General features: G+C 36.2%; 1 protein-coding gene across 5 annotated transcripts in view; it reads left to right on the top strand.

The window, feature by feature from the left end:
* The window catches only part of ASCC3 (activating signal cointegrator 1 complex subunit 3), a 332868-nt gene that overhangs the window by 15963 nt on the left and 299592 nt on the right, over positions 1–17313 (top strand). For all 5 annotated transcript variants that reach the window (XM_019929490.3, XM_019929491.3, XM_019929493.3 and 2 more), the window contains exons 2-3: positions 11020–11150; positions 13898–14048. In XM_019929490.3, the coding sequence (XP_019785049.1) occupies positions 11061–11150; positions 13898–14048 (241 nt within the window). In that variant the 5' untranslated portion in view covers positions 11020–11060. The remainder of the gene's footprint in view (positions 1–11019; positions 11151–13897; positions 14049–17313) is intronic.

The following is a 17313-nucleotide window of genomic DNA, read 5'->3' as shown; positions in this document are numbered from 1 at the left end:
GTGCACCTATGGTTACCTCATCTTTGATAAAGGAGTCAAGTATAAACAGTGGAGAAAAGAGAGTCTCTTTAATAAGCTGTGCTGGGAAAACTGGACAGCTACATGTAAAAGAATGAAATTAGTACACTCCCTAACACCATACACAAAAATAAACTCAAAATGGATTAAAGACCTAAATGTAAGGCCAGGCACTATAAAACTCTTAGAGGAAAACATAGGCAGAATACTCATGACATAAATCATAGCAAGATCCTTTTTCACCCACCTCCTAGAGAGAGGGAAATAAAAACAAAAATAAACAAATGTAACCTAATGAAATTTAAAAGCTTTTGCACAACAAAGGAAACCTTAAACAAGATGAAAAGACAACCCTCAGAATGGGAGAAAATATTTGCAAATGAAGCAACTGACAAAGGATTAATCTCCAAAATATACAAGCAGTTCATGCAGCTCAATATCAAAAAAAAAAACAAAACAATCCAAAAATGGGCAGAAGACTGAATAGACATTTCTCCAAAGAAGATATACAGATTGCCATCAAACATATGAAAGGATACTCAACATCACTAATCATTAGAGAAATGCAAATCAAAACTACAATGAGATATCACCTCACACTGGTCAGAATGGCCAACTTCAAAAAGTCTACAAAGAATAAATGCTGGACAGAGTGTGGAGAAAAGGAAACCCTCTCGCACAGTTGGTGGGAATGTAAATTGATGCAGCCACTAGGGAGAACAGTATGGAGGTTCCTTAAAAAACTAAAAATAGAACTACCATACGACCCAGCAATCCCAGTACTGGGCATATACCCTGAGAAAACCATAATTCAAAAAGAGTCATGTACCACAATGTTCATTGCAGCACTATTTACAATAGCCAGGACATGGAAGCCACCTAAGTGTCCATCAAGTGATGAATGGATAAAGAAGATGTGGCACATATATACAATGGAATATTACTCAGCCATAAATAGAAATGAAATTGAGTTATTTGTAGTGAGGTGGATGAACCTAGAGTCTGTCATACAGAGTGAAGTAAGTCAGACAGAGAAAAATAAATACTGTAGGCTAATACATATATATATAGAATCAAAAAAAAAAAAGTAGTTCTGAAGAACCTAGGGTCAGGACAGGAATAAAGACACAGAGAATGGACTTGAGGACATGGGGAGGGGGAAGGTAAACTGGGTTGAAATGAGAGAGTAGCACTGACATATATACACTACCAAATGTAAAATAGATAGCTAGTGGGAAGCAGCCACATAGTACACCTTTGTGACCACCTAGAGGGGTGGGATAGGGAGTGTGGGAGGGAGTCGCAACAGGGAGGGCATGTGGGGATATATGTATATGTATAGCTGATTCAGTTTCTTATACTGCAGAAACTAACACAGCATTGTAAAGCTATTATACTCCAATAAAGATGTTAAAAAAAAAAAGAATTTCCTCTACTATGCATAAAACAGTGAGTAAAGATCAAAGCCATCATATCCTTTGATAAATACTTTTTTGGATTTGGAGTATATAATCCTAGTTGTTTGAGTATAAAAACTTGCATCAGATTTCTAAAAGATCACCAGAGCTCATATTCGGGAATGTAGTGGTGTTCTGTATAATTGTGGTACAGAGGAACAAGTAAGTGTACAAAGTCATGATAATTCTTTCTCTAAACAGCTAAGGCTTGCTCCAGAGCATCACTTGAGCTTTGGTTTGGTGTATGAGGGTACCTCCTGAGAGGTTTCAATTCAAATTAATCTTTTCAGGGCTTATTAGGGGACAGGCACAAATTCCTTGGGTCTGTCTTTAAGAGGCCCATAGATTGGGATGGAATGAGAATGTTGCCTTTGTCAGCTAATCTGGCCCCAGACCTTTTTCACTGGAATGGAAATATGTGCTGCCTCGTATGTTGTGGGTCTCCTCCATGTGTTCTCTACAATATTGTGTGCTGGTTTGTTCCTTGTGGGATGTTCTTTCTTACTATTCTTGTTCTCATCTGTGCTGATACGTTATTCTAGCCTCTTATTTTCGCAAGAACATTTAAAAGAAAACTTTTCTTATCCTTTGTTAAAATTAATATAACCATGGGGGTCTTCTGTAGACTCTGGTTTATAGTTAATGAGCCTGGCTAGGTTTTCTCCCCCACCTTTGGATGGGAAACCTGGAGTTGATATAAGTAAGTAATTGGAGGGAAAAGTTAGAGAACAACAATCTCATTTAGATAAATTTTATTCTTAACAAGCCATTATAGATTTTGATTTATACAAAAAGTATATATGTATATACTTAATCATCTTTCCCTTTCTTTCTCTGTTCTCCATGCTCTGAGTGTGTTTTCTAATTTGACTGGAAACTATTCAAGAGCAGTTGCTTCATGCTTAAGAATGAGTTAGGATCTAAAGTGAACTTGTTGGCTGGAAACTATAAATAGTTAAAATTTCCCTTGAAAATTCTTTAGGAGGACACCAGGTTGTCACAACATACTGTCTCTCAATATGTTGTATGCAGCCACGTTTTTCCTCCAAACTTGGAACATATCACAGTTTCTGAGGGTGCACCAGATGAAAAAGTTGGCTTGTGTTTAATGGCCATGTTGTATATTTTTTTAAAAGGGAGCTTAGTTTTAAACATTGGAGTCATGCAGTGCAGCAAGATTCTCAGTTTGTTATGCATGTAGTGATCGAAACAGATTAAGAGAGCATCATATTCTTGTTGCTCACCCCCATTCACTCTAGAGCATGTATTGAGTACATGAAATAGTGGGCAGAATCTCTACTATTACTGTTTATGTCTGTCTATGCCTTATATTTGGCCTCTTATGTTTGATTGATTCAAATAATTAAATGCACCTGTAATGTGATTCCACTATATTAACCAGTTGGTGGCAATAAAGTACAATAAAAGTAAGGAATACAAGTTCAATACGATTAAGTTAAAATTTTCTATAGGATTTACCATGAAAAAAACCACCCCATTTTGAAATGACATAATAGAGGATTATATATATAATGTTTTACATATATTAAGGCTATTAAGGCTGATGTTTTCTGAATTCTGATCTAAACAGTGTAAACTATATCACAACTTGATTTTTTAAACTTTTTAAAAATAAATTTACTTTATTTATTTTTGGCTGTGTTGGGTCTTCGTTGCTGCACGTGGGCTTTCTCTAGTTGTGGCGAGCGGGGGCCACTCTTCCTTGCGGTGCACAGGCTTCTCATTGTGGTGGCTTCTCTTGTTGCGGAGCACGGGCTGTAGGCGTGTGGGCTTCAGTAGTTGTGGCGAGTGGACTCTAGAGTGCAGGCTCAGTAGTTGTGGCGCACGGGCTTAGTTGCTCCGTGGCATATGGCATCTTCCCGGACCAGGGCTCGAACCTGTGTCGCCTGCACTGGCAGGCAGATTCCCAACCAGTGAAGCCCACGGCTTGATTTTTTAAACTGGTGAATTAAAATATAAATATTTTAGCTTACTTTTTTTAACGATATGGTTTGTGGGCATATAATTTTATTTTAAGTATTGAAATTTTAAATTCTAATTTTTACTCCATTCATAGGCCACTCCACATTCATAGGCCACAGGTCTTTTCAGTGTTTTTATTCCTTACCTACATTATATCCCTTTTACTTTTTCTTTTTTCTTCCTAATAATTACCTGGTATCCATGATCACCAACAAGTAATTGCTTGGCTTTATACTCATTAAGAAATATGGTTTGTCTCTTCTGGAGTTTTTGTTAATTTTTTATAATTAAAAATACTGTAATTATATTTTCCTAAAGTTGCTATCAATCTGTGAGACCCTTTTTAGACTTGAGAAGCACAGGGTTGGAATATGAAGAATAAATCTTACAATTTTTTATGTGATACTTCAAAATAATGTGTACTAGAATTCTAACTTACTCATTATTGGTTAATATCATTTCACAAAGGGAAATGCATTACTGTCAAATTTTTATCTTTCCTATTTGAATGTTAAAAAGGGCAGTTAACTTCTTCAAGACAGTTCCTTTTTATCTGTACATATATCTAATCACTGTAAAGATTCATTCAGATAACCATAGTGGGGGTTACTTCAGGCCAACAGGAAAATATTGACTTTTAGGGTTTCAGTCTTTTAGCAATTGTATTTGTTCGGGGGGATCTTTTTATGTGTGCATTTGTCATTTAGTAGGCCACGCTAAATGTGGAATAGAAATTACTGTGGTAACAATTGCTTTGCAGGCCAGTTTATCTTGATGAGCATTCACTGTGTCTTATATATCAGAAATTTTAACCATAAACATTATGACATTGTATCTTTAAGACCTCCTAGGTGAATGTTTTTTCCTTTCCTTTGGATCTCAAATCCAGCACTTAATCATTTGCATCATTTAGGCTCCACTGTCCTCCTACTGTCCCTGTGTTATAAAGCCTTAACCCTCTGTAATACCAACCTTCATTCCTTTGCCAGATTGTTGCCATTCTAAATTTATGGTTTCCGGTATGAGATGAGCATTCATTTGCCGCCTGAAAAATCCTTTTATGGTTTATTAATCAATTTCCTCTCATTTTTGGTGGTAAGGTCAAACTTTTGCCTCTGTCTTTAAAAATTCCATCTCATCTTCTTTTGAATAGTCTTGGCAGATGTCAAAGAAAATAGGAGTCATTTTGGTGGAACTCTCTTTTACCATATTTTTTCTCCCCCATTCACCTTCTGCTTCCCATATTACAAACATATCTGCACTTTGACTCATCCATCCCTCCATGTTCATCCTTCCATCCAAGTCTTATCACTAGAACCGTGATTCTCTCTCCTGCGTTCTCAGGGACCCTGCTCCCCTAAGTCATAGTCTTTCTTCTGGTTATTCAACCTCTCTCTTTCTCTATTGGCTCTACTCTGATTATAGAATTGTGCTCAACTCTTTCCTGTATTTCTAAAAACTCTCAACCGCATGCATTTCGCTATTTCTTGCCTCTTCTTCTTTTCTTTTCAACCAAGTTCCTTGAAAGAGTAGCTAGTACCCATTTTATTTCCCCATTTCCTCCCTTTCTGTTTATCTTTTCTTTAAATAAATTTATTTTTATTTTTATTTTTGGCTGCGTTGGGTCTTTGTTGCTGCGCACGGGCTTTCTCTAGTTGTGGCGAGCAGGGGCTACTCTTCTTGTGCTGCACGGGCTTCTCATTGCAGTGGCTTCTCTTGTTGTGGAGCACGGGCTCTAGGTGCGCGGGCTTCAGTAGTTGTGGCTCGCGGGCTCTAGAGTGCAGGCTCAGTAGTTGTGGCACATGGGCTTAGTTGCTCTGCAGCATGGGGGATCTTCCCAGACCAGGGCTCGAACCCATGTCCCCTGCGTTGGCAGGCGGATTCTTAACCACTGTGCCACCAGAGAAGCCCTCCATTTATCTTTCACCCACTGAAATTTTCTTTCACTGACCATTTTTTTTGAAACTATGTGTACTAAAGTCATCTAAGACTTGAGAGTGGCTAAGTACACTGGACTCTCTAGCATGACATTTGAAACTTTCTTTTTTCATGTGATACCACTTTCTTCATATGACAGCTCTTTGCTGATCTCTTAGGACTCTGTCCTTGGCCCTCTACTGTCTACTCTCAAGAGGTTTTTTGGGGTACATGGATAGGTTTCATGACATTCATGCAGCCTCTGAAATGGATTACAAAATGTTTATATGTGTATATGTCTATTTTCTTAGGGAGAGGGTCCACAGGTTTATATATATAAATAATTTGACTTAAAGGAATATGTTCATCCATGATTTTAACTATGTTGAAGTGATAACACTAAATTCTGTACTTCCAGCCCAGACCTGTGATAGGAAACCCCAAACTGTATATCCCACTTGATGGCCCATGATCAGAACTTTCCAAAGCAGAATTAATCATCTTTTGTCTTCCAGTATGCCCTCTGTACCCATACACTCTGCTGTTCTGCTTCTCCTGAACCAGAAATATGGGTGTCCTGCCCTTTTCCCCTTGATCTTCACATCCTGTCCTGTGAATTTATTCTATGTCCCCAATATAAGTATCTCTCAGATCCATCCTTTTCTGCCTTTCCCTGCCTCAGTTGTATCCTCTGTCTCTCACCTGGTTTCTTGAAAAAACTTTCCAACTGGTTTGCTTGTCTTCAATTTAACCCCACCTTTCATCTGTTCACTACACTTATATTTGAGTCATTTCTGTACAATATGTTAAATTTTTTATCAGGATAAAAAATGCTTAAATTGAGACATGTTGTTGGATCTCTGCTTACATCTTTAATCTTATTTCATGAGTCTCCAAATGCACTATTATATAGGGATTTTTTAAGCAATAATCTGTTATTTTAGTTTTCTTCTTTATATCTCTACCTTGGAATAACCTTTTCTTCCCCACCAGGTCAGCTCATTCAAGTCCTTTAAATCTCAATTTCCTTTCTTCTTATCTACCTTCCTTCTCACCTCTTAGGTGTTTTCTCCCTTGTCTTCCTGCAGTTATATCTACACAATTATTGCAACTAGTTTCCTTTCTTTTCAACCATACTGTAAACTTGTTATTTAGGGCAGCTGCAGTCATACCAAAATTTTTATTCTTTTAATCTCTAGATCCTTGCAGTGTATCTAATATATTGTGGGTGATCTATAGATATTTGCTGATTAAATGAATAACCAAAGATTTAAAATAGGCTTTCTCATTTTGACCTTTATACATTTCAGGTACCCTTAAATGTTGGTGATCTTTTTACTGGTACAGAATACAATGAGTTTTGAAGAATAGAGTTCTGTAAGCCTTATTTATACTCAGTGCCTAGCACAGTTCCTACTAGATAGGAGATACTCAAGTATTTGTGAATAAATGATTTATAGGTGACTATGAGGAAATGAGCTGTTACATCTTACAGTGTTGGTCATTTAACTGGAGGAAGAAAATAGATAAAACCAAATTAGAAAACCAAGTAATGTGCTTTACTTCATTTTTTGACAAGTATAATTCATACTGATGATTTTGATGAGCCCTCAGGAAGCTTTCGAGTTTCCTGTTTGTGCAGTGTATAACAAACAGTGTGACCTCATTACCAGGCCCCATTGTTAGATCTCTTCTTAGAGTTTCAGTGTGAGTGGTATCTTGTTTTGTTAAGGTTTGTTAGGTTTGTGAATTAGAGTAAAAATCAATGAACTCTTACTGCCTGCTTTTTAAAGAGAGGGACAGGACATTCAGATTATTGTGAGATATGTCTAAATGATGAAAGTAGTGGTCCCAAATACTTGTTAACTCATAAGACCTTGCCTGAGGCAGAATAGCCCATATATCCCATGTCTCTTGTTCTGATTCTACATTTTGAAAACACTAACGTGTGAGGTTAAAAAGTAGGTTCCGAGGCAGAATACTGTTCAGTTTAGTGTCAAGACCTTTCTTTAAAGACTTCTGACTTAATGTCAGTCATCATGAATAGCGTTCTTGTCTTTGAATAGAATTCTCTCAATCTAGGTAGAGAATTTAAACTCCAGTGCCCTAAGGCATACATTGTATGCTTTACTTCTCAATGGATGATGTTAACTATGTTCCATCTGTAGGAGAATTGAGAAAAAAGTCATTCAGTTCACTTTCAGTAAGACCTTGTTGAGAAAGACTGCTGGGAAGCAGATTGTACAACCTAACTCAAGCCACCGAATTCTTAGTATAGACGGAAACTCCTTGGTTACTATTGATTTGAGACAAAATTGAATGGTGACTTCAGAATAAAAGATACTATCTCTAAAACTGGTTCTCAAAGTATGGTCCTTGACCTGCTGCATCACTGGAGAATGTGTTGGAAATATAAAATTTTTGTGCCCCATCACAGTGCCATCTGATCTGCTGAATCAGAAACTTGGAGGTGAAGAATAGGGTGGTGGGGCTTAGCAATTTGAGAAGCCCTCCGGTGACTCTGATGCACACTAAAGTTTGAGAGTCTCTTTGCTGTCCACTGACTCCTACTTTCATTTCTTCTTCCAGATGCTCCAGAAAGTATGTTATCTAGTGTTAGAAAAATCCAGATGTGGTTCTCGGAATCATCTCGTTTCCAGAAATGCTCTCCTAAATTCATTCCCAATGGATACTTGAAATTTGAAGTCAGCTAGCTAGGGAGTTTATTTGCAAATTGGATCATTTTACTTTTCTGATTAAAGTTCTTCAGTGTGGTGTGGATAATCCATCCGTTTTTTGCCCTAGCCATTCTCATACCATTTCCTTACAGATTTGTAATGCAATCATCGATGTTTTTTAATCTTTTGTGTTTCTGATTTCTAATCTAATTGTATTTTGCTCAGAAAATATGAGCTATATCAGGGGTCAGCAGACTAATTTGGTCACCCTGAGCCCAAGAATGGTGTTTTTTTGTTTTGTTTTTTTAAAGGAAAAAAAAAAAAAAAGCAAAGATTATACAGCAGAGACTGCGTGTGGCCTGCCAAACCTAAGTATTTACTCTCTTTCTGCAAAGTTTGTTGACCCCTGATCTATATGACACTTATTTTTTGAAATTTGTTGAGATTTACTTTATGGCCTCGTATACATAAACCATTTAAAATTGTTACAAGTGTACTTGAAAAGAATATATATTTTCATATATGTTAGGTTAAATTTACTAATTTCACGGCTCAAGTTCCCTGTTTTTTGTTGAATTTTTGTTGATTTGACCTATCAATAGTTAATCAATTATTGAACTTTCACTTTGATGTTGGACTTGTTACTTCCTTTTGGAGGTCTATTTGTTTTAACTATTTTGAGGCTATTCCATCAGGGCATGCAAATTCAAAAGTTTTATACCTTCTTAGTGAGCTGTATCTTTTATTATTATGTAGAGAAGTGGGTTTTATTTGTTTTTTTCCCCCCATCCCTAATAATAACTTTCGTTTTTAGAGTCTATTTTGTCTGATCTGATACTATTGATATAGCCACCAGCTACTTTTGGTTATTATTTAACCAAATATTATTATTATTTATTTGGTTATTATTTACAGCTACTTTTGGTTATTATTTATAGGAGGATCTTATTCTATCTCTTAACTTTCAACCTTTCTCTGTCCTATTTTAGGTATAGCTCTGGTGTTTACTTGATCGCTGTTTAGTAATTCAGTCTGTCAATCTTTTGGGTGTTAAGATTAATTCATTTACATTTATTGTGAGTATCGATATATTTGGACTTGTTTCTCTTTGATCTACTTAATGTATACTTTGTCTAGTTGTAACAGCATACTGGGTTATTTCTTCAGATCTCTCTTTCAGGTCACCACTTTTCACTGTATTTAATCTGTTGTTTAACTTATATATTGATTGTTTTTAATTTAACAAGTATGTATTTTTATTTTTAAAAGTTATATTTTCAAATTTGCCTAGTCATTTTATTATTATTCATTATTTTTAAATTCTCTCTTCTTTTGTTAAACATTTCATACAGTTATTTTATATCTAATTACACTAATATAGGAGCCAGAGATTTTTCCAAGTATTAAGCTTTGTAATAACTTCAAAGGGTATATGCAGTCAAGAAGAGCAGAAACAAGGAGTGGTCTGAGACATCCTATATGTCCCCCTAGTTGTTCTTTCTTTCAGTCTCACAATAGACACATGCTCTTTGGCCCAAACAATTAGTGAGGTCTCTTAATTGAGTTTTGTTGGTCTTTTCACACTGTGAGAAGTGTTTAGGTTATAAAACATCTCTATTTTAGACTAGAGTAGGTTTTTGTAAGCTCTGCACTATTGACATTTGGGGCTAGATAATTCTTTGTTGTGAGGAGGCTGTCCTGTGCCTTATAGTATGTTTAGCAGCATCACTGGCCTCTACCCACCAGAAAAGTAGTACCCTCCCAACCCCCCAGATGTGATGTCCCAAAGTGTTACCAGATATTGCCAAATGTCCCAACGGGGGCAAAATCATCCCTATTTGAGAACTGTCCTAGGGACTTACATAGTTTATGTGACATCCTCCAGGCAGTCATGCCTTATAAACATTGTAGTTTTGTTGTAATAAGCTATCTTAAACCAGGATAACCCTCTAAGAGTATTCCATAGATGAGGACTCCCCTCATAGCAAATATAATTAGTCTATTTGCCAAAAGATTAGTTGTTTAGTTGTTAGCATATAAACAAGATTAGGTCAGATTACCTGACTTCTTTCTTTCCCTGGGAATTCTCCCCTTCCTCAGCTGCTCTAATTCTTTTCTCATTCTTCAGTCTCCCTGTTACCATGGTCTCCTTTTCTCCAGTTTTCTTCCTTTTATTATTAACCAAATAGTTAATGAGTGCCAAAAATATCTTAGTACTGTTTTGTTTGCTAGGGGAGATCAGTGAAATGAAGGTCTTTTTTGTCATGAAGCTTACTCTTTGTGGGGTAAGACAATATATAAATAAGTAAATAAATAAGAGAATGTCAAATATTAATTAGTGCCTATAAAAATAATTGAAATGTTGTACTATGATAGACAGTAACTGAGTAGCTGCCCTGTCTAAGATTGAGTGGTCAAAAAAGGCCCCATGTCAGGAGGCATCTTTTAAGCCAAGACTTTTGTGTCAAGGAATCAGCTGTATGAGGATCAGAAGAACATTCCAAGTAATGCAAATGCAAGTAGGTGGAAACATGCTTGATACTTTAAGAAGAGAAAAAGCCAGTGAGACTGAAAGTAAGGGATAATGTGAAATGAAATCAGTGAGTGTAAAATGAAATTGGAGAAAAGATGGGCAGGTGCTTTTATCTCTCTCAATATTATTGGCTGTAGTAATACAGTATTTGACACCTGTACTTAGGAATTGGTAGAATTCATTTGAAGGAATGTTATGGTAGTACCCACAAACAAGTGGGTTTTTTTTTTGTCTGTTTCTTTTTCACCTATAAGCCAATGAATTATTAAATAAACTACTTGGGTAGAAAATGTGTCAGGAGAATTTTTCAACATTGGTAGCAATTGCTTTTTAACTAATTAGTTTCTTTTTTTCTTGTACAGGCTAATTTGTTGAATTTGATTACCTCTCCCACCTCCTCTCTACAGATAAATATCATCTTGTTTTGTTTCAGTTTCAGGTTTCTCGTTGTATGGATCGCTGATTGAATAATAGATGGCTTTACCTCGTCTCACAGGAGCCTTGCGCTCCTTTTCAAATGTCACCAAGCAAGATAATTATAATGAAGAAGTGACTGACTTACAGGTAAACATTTTAGATGAAAACCATTATAAACATAAGATACGGGCAGATATTTGGCATTCTTTTTCTCAATTCTGTGTGCTTTTTTTTGTTTGTTTTTGGCTGCATTGGGTCTTTGTTGTGGTGCACAGGCTTCTCTCGTTGTGGCACGCAGGCTCAGTAGTTTGGTGCCTGGGCTCTCTAGTTGTGTTGCGCAGGCTTAGTTGCCCCGCAGCATGCGGGATCTTATTTCCCCGACCAGGTATCTAACCCGCGTCCCCTGCATTAGAAGGCTGATTCTTAATCACTGGACCACCAGCGAAGTCCTTGTGTGCATTTTTAAAAATGGAAAGTTTTACCTTTTTTGGTATTATACCAAGAAGGGGAATGTGCATATTGATGTTTGCTGTGGGAATACTTATCTTAAGCACTTACAAGTTTATTGTGAAAGAGAACAAATAGAACTATGATATTGAATCCTTTGTTAACTTTTCTGTTCCTAAGATATCTGCCTCAATTAATTTTGTAATTTAATCCAGTAATTTACCTCTAGATCATCTGAGTAAGTTTTCAGATCTCTGGTCAAATTCTTATCAAATGTGAATATTAATCTTTTAAACTCTGTAGCTGGTCTCATAATTCACTTCTGTCTTGTCCTTATAATTGGTTGTGGATGTAATAGGCCTAAAGGTCCATGAACTGTGCATTTGAAGGAATGAGCCATTTAATATAGTATATGAAGGAACTGGCCCTATGCTGTTTTTTAAAAAACAGCAGTCCCTTTTCTGACTCCTTATTTGACTCTTGTAGAATATTAACATTGTTTCCTAGTAGGTTGGAATTTTATTGCTTAAAGCCCTTATGCAGTTTTACAATTAATAGCTTCACTGAAAGATTGATACTAGGAAAAAAAGATTTGTAACAGTCTTTAGGTAGATTTTTCCTCTAATGATGATACAGAATTTTGCTACACACAAAACAGTTAACCTTCTTTATGATGGGAGCTATTTTGCATTTTCACAGCAATTAAAATGAGGATATATTCTATACAGTTAATTAATATTGCTATCTTAAACTTGAATTATTTCCTCTCATTGCCTAACCAAGGCCCTTTACAAGTTATTTTTCATTTATTTATTTATTTATTTATTTATTTTTTGCGGTACGTGGGCCTCTCACTGTTGTGGCCTCTCCCATTACGGAGCACACACTCCGGACGCGCAGGCTCAGCGGCCATGGCTCAGGGGCCCAGCTGCTACACGGCATGTGGGATCCTCCCGGACTGGGGCACAAACCCGCGTCCCCTGCATCGGCAGGCGGACTCTCAACCCCTACGCCACCAGGGAAGCCCTACAAGTTATTTTATATAAGAGACGCAGCAGAAGATTTTAAAATTTGAAAGTTATAAGGACGACATGCTCATCCCATGTCATTTAATTTGTCTTTGTAGGCTTTTAAACACATTTTCCCCCTCTGGGGGAAGAAAGTGGCAGATATAATGAGCCTCATTTTAATGTAATTTTTTATCTTGGGAAATATCCAACATATACAAAAGAGAGAGAAAAGTAACGTGAAGCTTTGTGTACCTATGACCCATTATAACAACTTAATTCAACTTAGGGCCAGTCTTATTTCATCTCTACATTTGCCTGTTTTCCTCCCCTTAAACCCAGATTAATTAGCTCCATTTCAGTTTAGAAAACTGAGGCAGGGAAGTAATAGTGAATTATGAAAGTAATAGGAATAGTGTCAATAGAACCAAGAGGAAAATTACAGTTTTCTGTCAGACCTGCTACTTTTCATTTGGTCACAAGACATCATGAAATTTAATCCATGGATCAAGTCCAATGATATGAAGTAAAATTTTTATTGCTTTCTGTGTCAGTTCTTGAGAATGGAAAGATTTATAGTCTCAAGGAAAGTGTGTGTATAGATAAGAATCTCCTGGATGCCTAACTTGTTCTAGGATCAGACTTAGGAAAGCAATACTGATTTGAATATATTGAACCTGTCATAGGAGTCTTATTTTCTTTAAATGCCTTTCATCAAAAAGCATCACGTAAAGTTCTTATATACAGTATGGTTTAAGCTATGTTAAAAATGAGCAGGAGGGGCCTTCCCTGGTGGCACAGTGGTTGAGAATCTGCCTGCCAATGCAGGGGACATGGGTTCGAGGCCTGGTCTGGGAAGATCCCACATGCCACGGAGCAACTGGGCCCGTGAGCCACAACTGCTGAGCCTGCGCATCTGGAGCCTGTGCTCTGCAACAAGAGAGGCTACGATAGTGAGAGGCCCATGCACCGCGATGAAGAATGGCCCCCACTTGTCGTAACTAGAGAAAGCCCTCGCACAGAAACGAAGACCCAACACAGCCAAAAACAAACAAACAAATAAATTAAAAAAATAAATTAAAAAAAAAGCGAGCAGGAAAATGGAAAAGAGGTATGTGGGGTGTTACCGATTGTTATCTGGATGTTGGACATTTTGCTTTTTACTTTGCCGTATGAAAATTATTTCATAATGAGTATTCATTGTGATTAAACTGTAAAAAAAGAAGCTTTTTTAAAACATCTTTAAACAAATGAGATTCTTTTAAATCACAGTTAAATAAAGCTCCTTCTGGGAGCTGTAAATTTGGATGTGAGTAGATACAATTTTGAATTCTTGTGGGTAGTGCCAAGTTGTATAATGTAATGCAAAATATATGTAATAAATGATAGAATTGAGAAAATCTTTAATCAGTATGTTCTGTATTATTCTGTCTGTTTCAGTTGAAGCGGTCTAAACTTCATGAACAAACTGTAGGTTTGGACCTGACATGGATGAAGATTGTAAAATTTTTGAATGAAAAGCTGGAGAAGAGTGAAATGCAAAGTGTAAATGAAGACTTAAAAGATATATTGCAGGCTGCAAAACAAATAGGTATAGTTTTGTTATTTTTTTTAATCCACTAAAGTTCAAAAATAGATGCCTTTTAAACTGTATACTATAGAGTGAAAGGTTAAAATTTCCAGGGAAGTATTCATAATTATGAGACAGCCTTATCTATCAAGGAGCTTAGGATTCAGGGAGGCAAAAGTAGTAATTATAATACAGTCAACTTGAGGGATTTATAGGAATTTAGAGTTTTAAACCACTGTCTTTATTGAAATAAGGATTAGGGTAAATTAAAAATTTTCTGTAGTTGGAAGGAACCTTAAGATGCCCACCTAACACACAGTGAGGGCCAGTACTGAAGCTGAACTTTTCTTCAATTCCTGTTGCACACTAATATTTACATCATTTGATTACATTTGAAGGAAATTGTAGTTAGAGATTGTAACACTGCGCTTAACACAAGTTAGTTTCCCAAAATTGAAGACAGAGTAAAACAAATCATGTGACTCTTTGGTAAAACATCTGAGTTTGTTCATGGAAATTCATTGTCCCGTTCCAGACTCCAATAATTAAAAAGCATAGTTAACACTACTGTAGTTCTAACTTCAAATTCAGGTTTCTACCTATAAAAAGTTCAGACTGATAACTTTGGCTCTGTATGATCTGGCCTTCACCTTTCTCTCTGACCTTGAGCCATCCTTGCTTTCACTAACTGTGCTTCAGACACATGGCCTTTTCTTACTTCTGCAAACTCACCAGGTTGGTGCCTATTTGGGGATCGTTGTACATGCTGTTTCCTGTGCTGAGAATGTTCTTCTGTCCTAATCTTAGAGTGTGTAGATCCTTTCTTGTTATTCTGAGCTCACCTGAAAATTATTTCCTTAATGAGGCCTTCGCTGATCATCTAATCTTAAGCGGTTACCTAGTCATTCTTTATCTTGTAACCCTCGGTAACATTTTCTCCATAACATTTATTATCTGATATTTTGCTTGTTTGTTTATTGCCTGTGTTTTGCTACTAGGATGTAAGTTTCATGAGAATAGGATCTTATTTTTCTTGTTCAACAAACTCCATCCCCAGTGCTTAGAATAGTGCTTGGTATATTTTAGGGTCTTAATAAAATTTCACTTGATAAATAAATGAAAAAGTTTTCTCAGGTGATTTCTTAGTAGAACGAAAATTTAGATCCTAACTTCACCATATGCTGGTTGGCAGTTTTCTTCCCTTCACCAACTTTGTAAGGTGTTTCTATTATATCTTGTATACTTGAAGACTTTTTATTTATGATCATCAAATCTTAGAATTTTTTATTCAAATATTTTGACTTTGATGTATTATTTAATTATCATTGGTTTGTAGTATAGTATAATATTGAGTTTAATGCCCCCATAATTTAAGTTGTGAAAGTACAAAATGAATGTCATGTATGTTTTTGCAGTTAGATGATCTTTTGAAGTTCAAGGGCCTTGGTGAGAATTGAGATTACTTACTAAGCCTAGGGAAAATAGAGCGCACTGATGTGATTTGTGACAGCATTTGACATAGACTTTATGTTTTAAGAATACTGAGGCAGTTAGGTTCATTAGAAAATAGTAGCAAAAATGCAAAGTCTCCAATCTACCTAGATTACCTTGAGTAGGATCGTAACCCTTCTGGGCTTCACTGTCTTCATTTCTAAGGTGTTAGAATTATTTGTTGGGGGGTGGTCTGACTTAAGCAGTTTTCAAAAACTGTAATATCCTTCCTTTAATTTTATTATGAAAATACCTCAGAATATTTAGCAAAAATAGTATAAAATATTGAGCTTATTCAGTACCATGACTAAATATTTCTTTATTAAATGATGTGGAAATTAAGGTTATTAAAAAATAAGTTATTCTTTAGACTACTTCCCCCAAATATCTCTGAAAAGTCAAAACTTATTGTTTTAAATAGCCGATCATTAAACATAATTCTAGGAGTTTTGCCTGTTAGCAAAGCATCTGAGTCATGCTCAGGAACTAATCTATTGACTGACGTGTTTAAGGAATTGATTATTTTGAGATGTAATGTCTCAAAAGAATATTTTCATGACAGATAAAATCTTAGGGTTGTATTTAGGAAAATGCTCTATTATATCTACTTTTTAATGGTGTGTTTAAGTTGAAAAACTATTAGTGAAACTAGTAGTTGACTAGTAGTCATCCACTCTGAATGAAAATACTGCTGATACTGGAAGTGTAATTAAAACTAGCAGCACTGAAATGATTAGTCTTATGGAAAAAATGTCTTTGTGTTTCCTCTTATATCATTCTTTTAGCACAGGTAATTTTGGTGTAATTGTGTTAAAAACGTGGAGCAAGAGAATAAAGTAAAAAGAACAATCACTTATATTTCAGTTGAGCATAGTAGTATGAGGTACATGTGTATTGACCAGTCAGAGTAATAGGTAATTTAAGCTGGAGGGGACATCAGGGAACATTTTGTCCAATGCCTTCATGTTGTATGTGAAGAAACAGGGTCCTTGAAGGTTAAGTGAACCCCATGGTTGATTTGTGGCACAGGCAGGCCTAGACCAAAATTCTGAAATGGAAACATGATGGAAATCCTAAATTCTTTCCTTTCCTTGTAGTTAGAGATCATGTTCTGTCCAAGTCTACTTTTCAGCTATTCTCCGATTGACTCCCTTTGCATATTTGCCCTAGTTTAGGCTTTTACTATAGCATGTCTGAACTACTGCAGTAACCTATCGCCTCACCCTTCCTTTCTTATTCAACTTCTTCACAGTCACTAGACTTATCTTTTTTTTTTTTTAGACTGATTGTTATAAGAAGCAAAGCTCATTTTTATTCCCAGCTTGCTCTTTAGACCAAATTCCTTAGAATGGGAAAGGAAAAGTTCCTTTATGAATTGAAATAATTTACCTTTTCATCTCCTTGCCATTCTGTCACATGCAGCCTTTGTTCCTAACATATATAATGTTTACTATCTTACTTTCCTAAGCAGTCTCTCTGTCATTATGTGTTAGCATAACTTTCCCCATTGTGATTATCTGGTAAAATGCTTCTCATCTCTGAAGAAATGGCTTAGGCTTCATCCATGTCCTTTGTTATTCCTTTCCAGTGTTAATAGACAGTGTTCCATTAAAATGGCATCTATTCTATATTTTTTAGAGTACTTTCTCATTATTTGATATTTACCTCTGTCCTCTCCCTCATGGACTGTGAATGCCTTGATGATACAGGGATTCTAGGAATCACAGTGCCTTTGTACTCCAGTGCCTAATGTGGTGCAAGGGATACACAGATGTTCAATAAGTAAATGAAGTAT

Source organism: Tursiops truncatus, chromosome 12 (genome assembly GCF_011762595.2).
Source record: "Tursiops truncatus isolate mTurTru1 chromosome 12, mTurTru1.mat.Y, whole genome shotgun sequence".
NCBI lineage: Eukaryota > Metazoa > Chordata > Mammalia > Artiodactyla > Delphinidae > Tursiops > Tursiops truncatus.
The sequence above is the reverse complement of the archived record's forward strand: the minus strand, read 5'-3'. Positions and strand labels throughout refer to the sequence as shown.